At 44.1% G+C, this 13,104-nt stretch overlaps 1 protein-coding gene across 1 annotated transcript; it reads left to right on the forward strand.

Moving 5' to 3' along the window:
* The first annotated feature begins 6,864 nt into the window (after window positions 1-6,864).
* LOC120485999 (extracellular calcium-sensing receptor-like) lies at window positions 6,865-10,896 on the forward strand. The gene is made up of 6 exons (XM_089135429.1): window positions 6,865-7,094; window positions 7,520-7,814; window positions 7,972-8,757; window positions 8,932-9,153; window positions 9,479-9,602; window positions 9,845-10,896. Exons 1-6 carry the CDS (start codon window positions 6,865-6,867, stop codon window positions 10,756-10,758), a joined length of 2,571 nt encoding a protein of 856 aa, XP_088991555.1. The 3' UTR covers window positions 10,759-10,896.
* The last annotated feature ends 2,208 nt before the right edge of the window (window positions 10,897-13,104 follow it).

Below are 13,104 nucleotides of genomic sequence, written 5' to 3' on the forward strand. Positions count from 1 at the left end.
TATTATCTGTGACCATTTCATTTACAATAACCGCCTTAGGTGTGAGCAATCATTTAGAAAATGTTTAGAAGACCTAGCTTTAGAAATTGTTTTTGTTCACTGATATTTAGATTTTCTGGTTTAATTACAACATGTTTTTTCCTAGATCCTACTCTAGATTTATTGGTTGGCCTCACTATGCGGGGAATAGACACAGTTTCTACATAATATTCTACACTACGTATAGCAGAGTTTCCGCTAGAAAAAAATGGTGCCGGTCAAAGTGACCGGCAGAGGTTTAGTTTAACGGACATTTTGATGATATGCCCGTCAAATATCGCCTCTTAATTAGTCAAGTTGAGGAAAACTGGAGGCAGGCTATGTAACTTAAAAAATGACATAATCAGGCCGTATAGAATGCAACATGTTTATTAGCATAACTTTCAAATAGACGGAAACCATGAAAACATGAACGTCCGATTGGCGTCAATCAACGCCAATTTTTTTACTATGGTTTCACATTAGTTTAACAAACCAATCCCCCTTCTCCACATACAATATCTGAATAGTAGTTTTTACTCAAGCGAACTTAATTATATACACTCTCAGCGTCTCATTTAGCTGGTAACATTTAAATTGGCCACCGTGAAATGACTCCTTGTCAAATTAATTGGAACAAACAAATGACTAGGCCTATAACACTGTCTCGCGTAATTTTAGGCTACTTTTTACGCTGATTTGCAGTGCTGAAATGTGCAGCTGCCGACTTAAAATCAAAACTTCGCAGCGTCTCTCCACAACTTACCTTAATTGTTCTCTGCAAGGCAATTTCGCTGCTTCGTCTTGATCCGATTCTGCAGTGAGAACCCCCTCTCTGCAGGAACACTCGAGACAGGGAGGCAATCTTGGCGAGCTTGGTCCAATCTGGATAGATTTCGTTGAAATCGTGCCATCTGAACTTGGCATAACTTACATTCGCAGCAGAGCATGTGAGCGGAGTGGAGCGTCTTCACGTCTTTTCCCCGCCTGACTAAAGTTGCTTGCATTGTATTCAGCATCCCCAAGCGAGTCTGCAGCGCAGAGAGGGTTTTCTCCGCTGCTGGCCTGCTTTCAAGAAACCACCGCATGTGTCTGAAGCCTCAGACATTGTCCAAACTCGTGTTCTTGAAGGTGAACTCAAAAGAACTGTAGGCTAGATAAGAAAAGCAATTCTTTTTTTTTCTTCTTTTTTTTAAGTTTGAGACAATTTAAATTGTCATCCACGTGCTCTCTGCACAAAAGTTCAGTTAGATATATAGGCGTCTGGTGGCCTGGACGTTGATGTTGATGTAGATGATTTTTATTTACATAATTAGGCCCATTGATTCGTTTAATTTTACTTTTTTTTTTTTTTTTGAACAGATGATATAGCCCTAAGCCAATTTAAATTTTAATAGTGCACTTTGCGCAAAAATCAGTTAGGCTTATCAAAATCTGGCCTAAAAATGAATTAGCCTACTTTTAAACATTTATGTAGGCCTATATATTTTTTTTTTATACATTTTTGTACATATTTTTATTTTAGTTATATTATTAGGCCCATTTATTCGTTTAATTTTACAGCAGTTTGTGTGTACAATGGTTATTAACCCATTTACATTTTTATTGTGTGCGTTGGGCAAAAGTTCAGTTATCAAAATTCTGGCCTATAGTTAATTTACTTTTAAAACTTTTATGGATATTTTTTTTTTTATTAATTTTTTATTAATATTATTAGGCCCATTTATTCGTTTAATTTTACAGGACTTTTTGTGTATGCTACATTCCTGTTCTTGCTAGTCCTAATTTGTAATTTGAAATAAAACATTTCTGTTTGGAAAATGTTGTTGTTGGTCTTTAGTTTTTGTAAGGTAAGGCTGAGCGTTAGCGTTAGGTAAGGTAACGCGGAGCGTTATTAACCAATTGATCCATACATAAGGCGCTCCGGATTATAGGCGCACTGTCGTTTTTTGAGAAAATTGAAGGCTTTTAAGTGCGCCTTATAGTGCGGAAAATACGAATACATGCCGTCTTTAAATAAATGCACAAAAATATACATTTTTATTCAGCTTATATTTTAAATTTTAATAATGTCGTGTAAGTTTAAATGTTAGAAAAATAAATAAAGAAAGAAATCTTGCCATACTAAAAGGGCACCGACGTTTCTGTAGAATGACCGTATAATAAATCAACAGATCCTATTTACCGCTATGTGTCTGCGGATATCTAGGGATTCAGAAGGGCATCGAGCCAGTGAAGTAGATCCATGCAATCCTCGGGGAACCGATCTTGCAAGGTATCTATCAGATGTTGAACCTAGCGTTCCCTGGTTTTTTGAAAGCTTGAATGTAGCGGTCGCTTGAATTGGTCACTTTGACATCCTTGTATGTGCCGTCTTTAATAACATTCAAACGGTAGAGCCTGTTCCTTTATAACTGTTACGATGCTAGTGCTGTTGCAAGAAGGATAAGGCTGTGGATCCATGTGCAGCACACGCTTTATTTACAAACTAGACAACATACTGGACTCAGGAGCATGAACAACCAACACCGCCGTTAACAGTTCACATAAAACAAGAACTCACAAAGACAGGGTAGAAACACAGGGCTTAAATAATGAGGGACAAACAAGCTAAACCAGATAATGAGGGGGGCGTGAGAAATAATAAACACCTGGGATAATTAATAGACCGGGAACAACTGATAACAAAATAACAAGACACAAAACCCACATTATAACATAGCCCCTCCCCTATGGGCGGCTCCTGACGCCCATAAAAACAACAAAAAGTTCAGGTGGGCGGTGAAGCGGAGGCGGTCCGGGGGAGGGACGGAGGGCCAGGCCTGTGCAGGGGAACCGGGCAAGGATATAGCCCAGGCGGGCCTGGACCGCAGAGCGTGGTCGGAGCAGGACGAGCTGAAGTCCAGGGCGGAGCAGGACGAGGCGAAGGCCAGGGCGGAGCAGGACGAGGCGAAGGCCAGGGCGGAGCAGGACGAGCTGAAGGCCAGGGCGGAGCAAGACGAGCTGAAGTCCAGGGCGGAGCAGGACCAGGCGACGGCCAGGGCGGAGCAGGATCAGGCGACGGCCAGGGCGGAGCAGGATCAGGCGACGGCCAGGGCGGAGCAGGATCAGGCGACGGCCAGGGCGGAGCAGGCTGTGGACGTGACCAGGGCGGAACTGTGGGACCCTCGGGCGTCCACAGCAGTGAAGATCCCTCAGACGACCACGGCGGTGAAGACCTTTCAGGAGACCACGGCGGTGACGACCCCTCGGCCGCCCACGGCGGTGAGGACCCCTCGGGCGACCACGGCGGTACAGGACGAGATGAAGGCCATGTCTGTATCACCTCCATGGCCCTCACAAGGTATCCACTGCCCCCCCCCCCCCAAAAAATACTTGGGGAAATCCACGGGAATCCACCGGGGCTTGAAGGCTGCAGGAAAGGCGAGGCGCAGAGGCGGGACAGGCAGGGCGAGACGCAGAGGCGGGGCCGGCAAGGCGAGTCGCAGAGGCGGGGCCGGCAAGGCGAGGCGCAGAGGCGGGGCCGGCAGGGCGAGGCGCATAGGCGGGGCCGGCAAGGCGCAGAGGCGGGGCCGGCAAGGCGAGGCGCAGAGGCGGGGCCGGCAAGGCGAGGCGCAGAGGCGGGGCCGGCAAGGCGAGGCGCAGAGGCGGGGCCGGCAAGGCGAGGCGAAGAGGCGGGGCCGGCAGGGCGAGGCGCAGAGGCGGGGCAGGCAGGGCGAGGCGCAGAGGCGGGGCCGGCAGGGCGAGGCGCAGAGGCGGGGCCGGCAAGGCGAGGCGCAGAGGCGGGACCGGCAAGGCGAGGCGCAGAGGCGGGGCCGGCAAGGCGAGGCGCAGAGGCGGGACCGGCAAGGCGAGGAGTCCTGGTACGCTCACCGGAAGCCTGGCGAGCCGAACGAGTCCTCCTTCTCCTTCTGCGGCGGCGTGTCACAGGGCTAGACACGCTCACTGGACTCAATGGTTCTCTCACTGGACTCAATGGTTCGCTCACTGGACTCAATGGTTCGCTCACTGGACTCAATGGTTCGCTCACTGGACTCAATGACTCACTCACAGGGCTGACGTGAATCGTGTGCTCGGCTGGGCTGACGTGAAGCGCAGACCCTTGAAGCTTGCTCTCCTCCACGCACACAGTAAACGCAGAGCCGTTCTTCAACAGCGCCAGGTCGATGTAACATTCTAAAGACCCGTGCGGATCTGGATCGGGCATCAAAGACCGGAGTGGTTCTTCTAATCCCCCACGGAAGAATATCTTCAAACATTGGGTGTTCATATGCGCGAGATGAGCCAGTTCAATAAACTCCGCTACATACTGTTCAATAGTCCGACTCTCCTGATGAAGACGGAGAATCTGGATATCTGGACTCCGGGAAAGCATGGCTGCTGGATCACGAATGGGTGAGTTCTTCTGTTACGATGCTAGTGCTGTTGCAAGAAGGATAAGGCTGTGGATCCATGTGCAGCACACGCTTTATTTACAAACTAGACAACATACTGGACTCAGGAGCATGAACAACCAACACCGCCGTTAACAGTTCACATAAAACAAGAACTCACAAAGACAGGGTAGAAACACAGGGCTTAAATAATGAGGGACAAACAAGCTAAACCAGATAACGAGGGGGGCGTGAGAAATAATAAACACCTGGGATAATTAATAGACCGGGAACAACTGATAACAAAATAACAAGACACAAAACCCACATTATAACAATAACATAGCCAAAGGTCGGTGTATTTTTGCTTTATATATTTTAGGCTTATTCTCTAATTCAGATTGTGTTAGGGGGGCTGGATTATTAGGCAATTTTAATCTGACAATTTGACCGGAGAGATTTAATTTTGTCGGACATTTCATTTTTTTCCCGGCCAATGTCCGGTAATTACCGTACAACGGAAACCCTGGTATATAGATTACGTTTGGACAGCAAAGACTGTGATTTGGATTTTGACTTACTAGTCATCTGGTGTGTAACGTCTTGGAGATGTTGTCTGACAGAACAGCCGCTCCGATTCTGCTGTGGTCCATCTGCTGGGGTCCATCAAGTCCATCAGCACGATACAGCCTAGGTCTCTCCCAAAACAGATTCCAATTATTTACAAAGAGCAGTTTCTGTTCATTACACAATGACATTAACCATTCATTTAATGCAAATAATCTACTGAACTTTTCCTGTCCTTGGCGGTACGTGGGAAGCGGTCCAGATACGATGATCGTTGCTTCAGGCGCTGTGGTGCGTACCGTCTCGATCAGGCTCCTGTAGTCCTTCTTCAGAACCTCAATCTGCCACAGCCTGATGTCATTCGCTCCCGCATGCAGCACAACAGCTCCGACGTGCTCGTCACCGTTCAGGATCTCGGGAACCTGTTCAGCAACATCAAGAACACGAGCACCAGGAAAGCAGTGAGTGTGTGCACCTTACCCTTACCTGAATTAGCATGGACATGACGGACTATGGAAGTGCCGATGATCACGGCGTTGTCGCTTTCCGACTCGCGGAGAGGGGAGAAGCGGTTCCAGATGGAGATCTCGAAGACCGGGAGGGGCGGATCGGTTCTAGCTCTGGTCCTGGCTCGTGTCTTCCACTGTGGGATCACCCAAGGTCTATGGTGTTGTGTCGGTGCCGGAGTCAATGAAGCCAGAGATGATCGCGTCCTCCTGGCCAGAGAAACACACGGAGTAGACTAAGTCGGAGTCAAAGAGTTACATACACTGACTTGTGAGCATGGGCGTGTGATGTTTCAAGCGCTGATCGCCGATCCAGCAGCTCGGCTTGCTTCTCCAGCAGACCACGGATCTGTTTCTCCACCGATTTCAGCTCCAACTTCACAGAGAACAGCTCGAATGTGTCCTCACCTGCACTCCAGAGGTAACGTTAGACACGCATCCGATAGTTTCGCCATTATAACAGATAAACAGTAAATTAGTAGTGATACTACAAATATCACTACTAATTTAGGACTGAAATGTCGGACATAACCCGTATCCTTTCAGTGAAACAGGTGTAAAATGAGACGGCCGATAGGCAAGAGGCCACGCGTGAAATGCCAACGGATTAAAGCCTAGTAGCCGAGATTTGGAAAGTTGGATCTAAGTAGCGATATTAAAGCAATCCAATTGTTTTAAAATAGATATAAAAATAGAAATTGCTTGTTTATAAATGAGTGGTAAAGAAGAAAATCAAGGATTAATGAATCAATCCGATGGAGCTACATACACAAACAGAAAATGTATGGCCGGAAATAAAACGCTCGTCTAACCTGCCACATGAAGTCTCTTCCCTAGCGCACTCCCATGACAGATTGAGCCTGTCTGAAGCGCTCTCCTGAACCCCCAGCATCTCATCATACGTGGGGCTTTGCCCTCAAGAACTGCGTGCATTCTCATCACCCAGACAGTGAATGCACAAGTCATAAGTGTCTTCACAAATTATGTGTGTCTCTATGGCTGTAGTAATTGTTATTATGTATTGCAGAATGCATCATGGTTGTTTCACTAAAACATAAAAAAGTGGCAAACTGCTTGCAAAATAAGTAGTAAAGGAGATCAAAAGCAATTAAAATAAAACAAAAATTAAACAATTTAAAGTTTTAAACTAATTAACCTAATTTCTCTTGAGGCTGGCGGGGGTGGGATTACCTTAAAGAAGGTACCCGGTTTGTGTGTTTTGATTCACTTGAGACAAGTTGTTTTATTATGATTTACTGCTATGAAATATTAACCACACCCTCTAACGTTTTTTCATTACAGAGTTGTACAACATACAACAGTATGTTGGCTGGTGAGTATATAAAACAAGGCTTAACTCCCACCTCACATTTTGAGTGGTTGTTTGACAAGCAGGAGAAATGCATGTTAATATTTTATTGATAGTGACAACATTGTGTATTACCAGACTTATTCCTGCTGTGTGTGGGGTTAATTTAGGCACATGCATCCTCCAAGATGACCCTCAGCCCCCTGCTCTCTTCAAGGACGGAGACTTCATCATTGGAGGGGCTTTCACCATTCATTACTATCTAAGGACAGAGAAGCACACGTATACTAAGCGGCCACAACCACTGGATTGCAGTGGCAGGTTAGAATTAAATATGAAATAAAATGTTTTTTTTTTTTGTTTTTTTGTTTTTTTTACAGAGCAGTCTTGAGTGGGTTGTTATTTTGCAAAAATTTCATAACTGTCTTTTTGATTAAATTAATCAGAATCAGACCATCAAAACGTTCACATGCTTATTTTTTAAAAATGGTGGTGGTGATGGCACAGTGGATAAGACATGCCTTATGTGTGAGAGACCCGGGTTTGAATCCACTGTGAGACACCAATGTGTCCCTGAGCAAGACACTTAACCCCTAGTTGCTCCAGAGGCATGTGACCTCTGACATATATAGCAATTTTAAGTTGCTTTGGATAAAAGCGTCAGCTAAATTAATAAATGTAATGTAATATAAATGTAAATGTAAAAAGGTTTCTTAAACCTAATTTTTTTGTGTGTACTTCAACAGCATGGACTTCAGAGAGCTGCGTTTTGCTCGTGCCTTGCAGTTCGCTATCCAAGAGATAAACAACAGCTCTAATCTCTTACCGGGCATCACATTAGGGTATCATATATATGACACGTGTGCTTCTGTGCCAATGGCAATCAAAGTATCATTTCAGCTTGCCAACGGACTAGATCTCATATTTAACGACACCGATTCCTGTGAAAAATCAGCTGCGGTTCTTGCTATAGTTGGAGAATCTGGTTCCACACCATCTATAAGCATGTCAAGGCTTTTCAGTCCTTTTGGAATTCCACAGGTGTTTACTCAGTAAAACTATATTTTAGTCTTCCAAGAGATCCCCAAAATAAATAAAAATGTGGCGTTATGCCAGAAACTTAAATATCATTGTATTTTTGCCATATGGCTAACACATTTTATTTTATATGTTTTCTTCCCCTCTTGGTGCACTATAGGTGAGTCATTACGCAACATGCGCGTGTCTCAGTGACAAGCAGCAGTATCCTACTTTCTTCAGGACCATCCCAAGCGATCACCATCAAGCGGCCGCACTGGCACGGATGGTCAAGTACTTCGGGTGGACTTGGATCGGGGCTGTGCGCAGTGATTCAGACTACGGGAACAATGGCATGGCATCATTCCTAAAGGCTGCAGAGGAGGAGGGAATCTGTGTAGAGTATTCTGAGGCCTACCACAGGACCCAGCCGCGCAGTAAACTGAAAAGAGTTGCTGATGTCATTCGCAGATCAACAGCTCATGTAATAGTTGCCTTCCTGGCCTCAGGTGACATGAGACTTCTTTTAGAAGAGCTGAGTCAGAAGCCTCCTCCTCCGATGCAGTGGATTGGCAGCGAGGCGTGGGTTACAGACCCAGAAATTCTGCGGTTTAATTTGTGTATCGGTGCTGTAGGCTTTGGAATCCCGCGGTCTGTTATCCCGGGATTTCCTAAATTTTTACTTGACCTGTCTCCAGAGCAGGCGCTGAAATTTCCCCTGTTGACAGAATTCTGGGAAAGCTCATTTAGCTGTAGTCTAAAACGGCAGACAGGTTCTTCAACTGGTATGCCACCATGTGATGGCACAGAGGACCTGCGTGCATTACAGAACCCGTACACAGACACGTCCCAGTTGAGGATCACTAACATGGTGTACAAAGCCACATATGCTATAGCTCATGCTCTACATGGCATTGTCTGTATCGGAAAGTATTGTGACAAAAACATCAAAGTTGAGCCCAGACAGGTACAGTTTCTTGTCTTTTTAATTCTCATTAAAATACAGTATTATTAATTTACCTTTTGTGTAGAACTACTATATTTTTACAACAACACCCACTATTTATTTAAGCTACTGATTATCAGAAAATAAGTTTAGTCACAACCCATGTCATCACAATTTTTCATGTCTATCATGCAGGTTTTTGATCAGCTTAAACTTGTGAACTTTTCCAAAAATAATTATTCTGTTTCATTTGATGCCAATGGAGACCCCGTGGCCATCTATGAACTTGTGAATTGGCAGCTTCAGGGAGACGGTTCAGTTGATCTTGTTACAGTGGGTCAATATGATGCATCCCAGCCTAAAGGACAAGAATTCAGTCTGCACAGAGCTATCTTTTGGTATGATGGCAGTGAAAAGGTATAAGATGTGTTACGAGAGTTGTGAAATACCCCTGTTTTTGTATTTTTTTTGATGATACATTTTCTTCTAACAATATAAAAGGACAGTGTCAAATGTATGTCCAACACTTCTATTATTATTTTTATATTATAAAATATACATTTTATAATATAAAAATTAAATTAAATATAAAAATAAATACATTTTATAATATAAACATTTTATATTATTATTATTATATATTATTATTTACTATATTATTTTTTTTTAAAAGTGTATTATTCATTGAGAAAAAAATAAGTCTTGGTTCATTTCGGACTCTGATGCTGTTTGTCTCCTGCAGGTGCCTGTGTCTGTGTGCAGTGAGAGCTGTTCTCCAGGTTCTAGGAAGGCTGTGCAAAAAGGAAGACCTGTCTGCTGTTATGACTGCATTAACTGTGCAAAAGGAGAAATCAGTAATGAAACAGGTAATGTGTAGCCACATTGTTCTGGATAAATCACAGATGGTTCTGACCCAGTGATATAAAAGACAGTTTATCATAAAGAAACAAAAGTTATGGTTTAAACTGTACAAAGTTCTTACAAATCTTGGGTAAGATGGGATAAGAATAAGAATATTTTTTTTTACATAATCTGATAACCTGTTATTCTCCATTTTCTTTCTGTGGTTCATGAATGACTTTTAAGCACTGATTTATTCATCTTCCAGATTCATTAGATTGTCACAAATGTCTACCTGAGTACTGGCCCAATAATGAGAAGGACAAGTGTCTTCCCAAACCAGTGGAGTTTCTCTCCTGGGATGAGATCCTTGGGATTATCCTGGCTGCTTTCTCTATTGTGGGCTCTTTAGTGGCTTTGAGCATGGCTTTATTGTTCTACAAAAACAGGGCCTCTCCAATAGTAAAAGCCAACAACTCAGAGCTGAGCTTCCTGCTGCTCTTCTCATTGACACTGTGTTTCCTCTGTTCACTTACTTTCATTGGTCGGCCCACTGAGTGGTCCTGTATGTTGCGTCACACAGCATTTGGCATTACTTTTGTTCTCTGTACCTCTTGTGTTCTGGGGAAAACAATAGTGGTGTTAATGGCTTTCAGGGCTACACTTCCAGGAAGTAATGTTATGAAATGGTTTGGGCCTGCACAACAGAGACTCAGTGTTTTTGGTTTCACTCTTGTACAGGTACTGATATGTGTGCTTTGGTTAACAATATCTCCTCCATATCCTTACAATAATATGCAACACTACAAAGAAAAGATAATTCTAGAATGCAGTTTAGGATCAGCTGTTGGTTTCTGGGCTGTACTGGGTTATATTGGCCTCCTAGCTTTCCTTTGCTTTATTTTAGCTTTTCTGGCCCGAAAGCTCCCTGATAACTTCAATGAGGCTAAATTCATCACATTCAGTATGCTCATATTCTGTGCTGTTTGGATCACCTTTATTCCAGCTTATGTCAGTTCCCCAGGGAAATTTACTGTAGCTGTGGAGATATTTGCCATTTTAGCTTCAAGCTTTGGTCTGATTCTCTGTATTTTTGCTCCTAAGTGTTTCATAATTATATTTAGGCCAGAGCAGAATACTAAAAAACACCTAATGAGTAAAGTACCATCAAAAGCCCTCTGAGTCACACAGTGCAATCCCCGCAGTGATGCATACAAACACTCGCAAATTACATATTCTGTGATTTTAACACATCAGTTGTTATACTTCTTTTTTTTCTTAATGGTTGTGCTTGTAACAGTTCTGTTAAAAAAAATGTGAAAATGGAAAAATATATAATGAAAACATTTGTCAATTTATATTTTTTATAAATTCTCTTTACAATTCTGTTGGCACATGCCAACTGTGATACTTCATTTTATAACACTTTCTATAAAGCCTGTATTTTTAATGCATTATAATACATGCATGATGCCTTACAAACAACCTTATAATATGTTGTATTATCTGATAAATAATCACAACAATTACAATACATTATAATACTTACCAATTTGTAGTTAAAACATTTAAAAGTGCAATGCACTATAACACAAAATGAAGCCTGTATTTATAATGCATCATATGCTTAATGCATTATAATGCACACATAATGCCCCATAAACAACCTTATACAACATGCACAATGCAACATTTAGAGTGTGCATGGAAGATATACAAAATGGCTATATAGCCCCACCATGGCAACAGACAGCTAAACATTTGAAACAGCACCTCAAGGTCATTGTGTCACATCCTCCAACTGGAGTGCCCATGAGCTTCTTCAGAGGGCACTCCTTTTGTCTCTGTGTTAATTTTAAGGACTACATTCCCCAGCAATCCTTCGCCTGAACTCATTATGGCTTCATTCAGTACACCTGTGTATTGTTACCTTACTTGCTCTGCTAGCGGCTACGCGTCCTTAAATGGCCGTGGCCATTTTGTGTGTTTGGGCTGCACACACCATCAGCTCATGAGTCTGCTCCAGAGCCCGCTTTAGCCCATAAATCCACTCCAGAACATGCTCAAGCCCCAGAGCTCCCTGCTTGTCCTGTCTCGACAACGGAGGTCTTGAATGACCTTACTGTTTGCCCGGTTATTGCCACAGAGGCCATTACTGAACTCTCTGTCTGTCTTGTCTCAGCCAGAGAGGCCATTCTAAGTCCCTGAGTCTCGTCCGAGAAGACCATGATACCATGAATACTCTGCTCACCTTGTCATAGACAGTATTCCTGGATGTGCTGCCTGCCCTGTTATGGTCAAAGAGGCTTTAAATAAACCCTCTGCTTGTTTTGACACAACCCCTGAGGCCAACCCTAACCCCTGTGCCCTGTGTTCCAGTTTCTCCTGATCAGCTGCGGTGGTCTCCAGTTCCTCCAGATATGCCCTGGGGATCTTCAGCTCCAGTGTGGTGGTCTTCGGCCCCGCCAGCTCAATCGTCGTGGTCACCAGCTCCTTCCACTCTGCCGTGGGGGTTTTCAGTCTCATCTGCTCTACTTTGGTGGTTATCTGCTCCACTGTTGTGGCCTTCTGCTCCACCCTGGCCACCTGCACCACCATCTCCACTCTTGACACCATCCCTGCCTACTCCAGCCTGGCCACTTTCTCTGCTGGCTCCACCCTGGCTACTCAATCCGCATCTGTCTCCAGTACTGCTTCCTCTCCACGGACCTGGCCCTCTGTCCCTCCCCCTGTTCCACCTTCGCTCCACCTCCCTCCTGGATTTTATTTGCTTGTTGTTGGAGCGTCTGTTAGCTGCTCCGTAAGTGTCCTACAGAGGGCACTCCTTTTGTCTGTGTTAAAATCAAGGATTACATTCCCCATAATCCTTTGCTTAGATGGTTATCTTATTTGCTCTAGCTGATTTAAGCAGTGTCGTCTCATGATTTCTTTGTGTAGTCTTGCTAGTATGTTGCCACTGTGTGTCTGAGCTAATGTATTCTTGTCCTGTATCCTGTGTTCTTGACTTCTACCTGGTTGTTTATATTTTACCCTGTTAGGATTATCTTGATTTCAGCATGTTTGGACCATTGCCTGCTTTTGACAACCCTTGATAAAGACTGCACTTGGATCTTCAGCCAAGTCTCAGTTATTGCATATTAACACCTTGAATGGGAATACTGGCTTGCCAGGAACTACCCCCCTCTTTGTCGCCTCATACATATACTCATTATATAAAACGTCTCGGTTACGTATGTAACCCTCGTTCCCTGAGTAGGGAACGGAGACGTTACGTCAGAAGTGACGGAGATTGGGGGATTTCGCATAGAAAGCCAATCCTCTTCGAGTATTTAAACACGAGCCAATGGCATGCAATGCCTTGGGGCTGCGGAAATTTGCATAGCGTACTCCGCCCTACTCCGTGAGTATAAAAGGAGGAAGTGAACGCAACCGCAGTATGTCTTCGCTGAGGAGCCAAGACTGAACTCGTCATCTACCCAGCGATACAGCAGAAGTGGCAGGGAGACGTAACGTCTCCGTTCCCTACTC

Source organism: Pimephales promelas, chromosome 10, assembly GCF_988280905.1.
Source record: "Pimephales promelas chromosome 10, fPimPro1.hap1.1, whole genome shotgun sequence".
Lineage (NCBI taxonomy): Eukaryota > Metazoa > Chordata > Actinopteri > Cypriniformes > Leuciscidae > Pimephales > Pimephales promelas.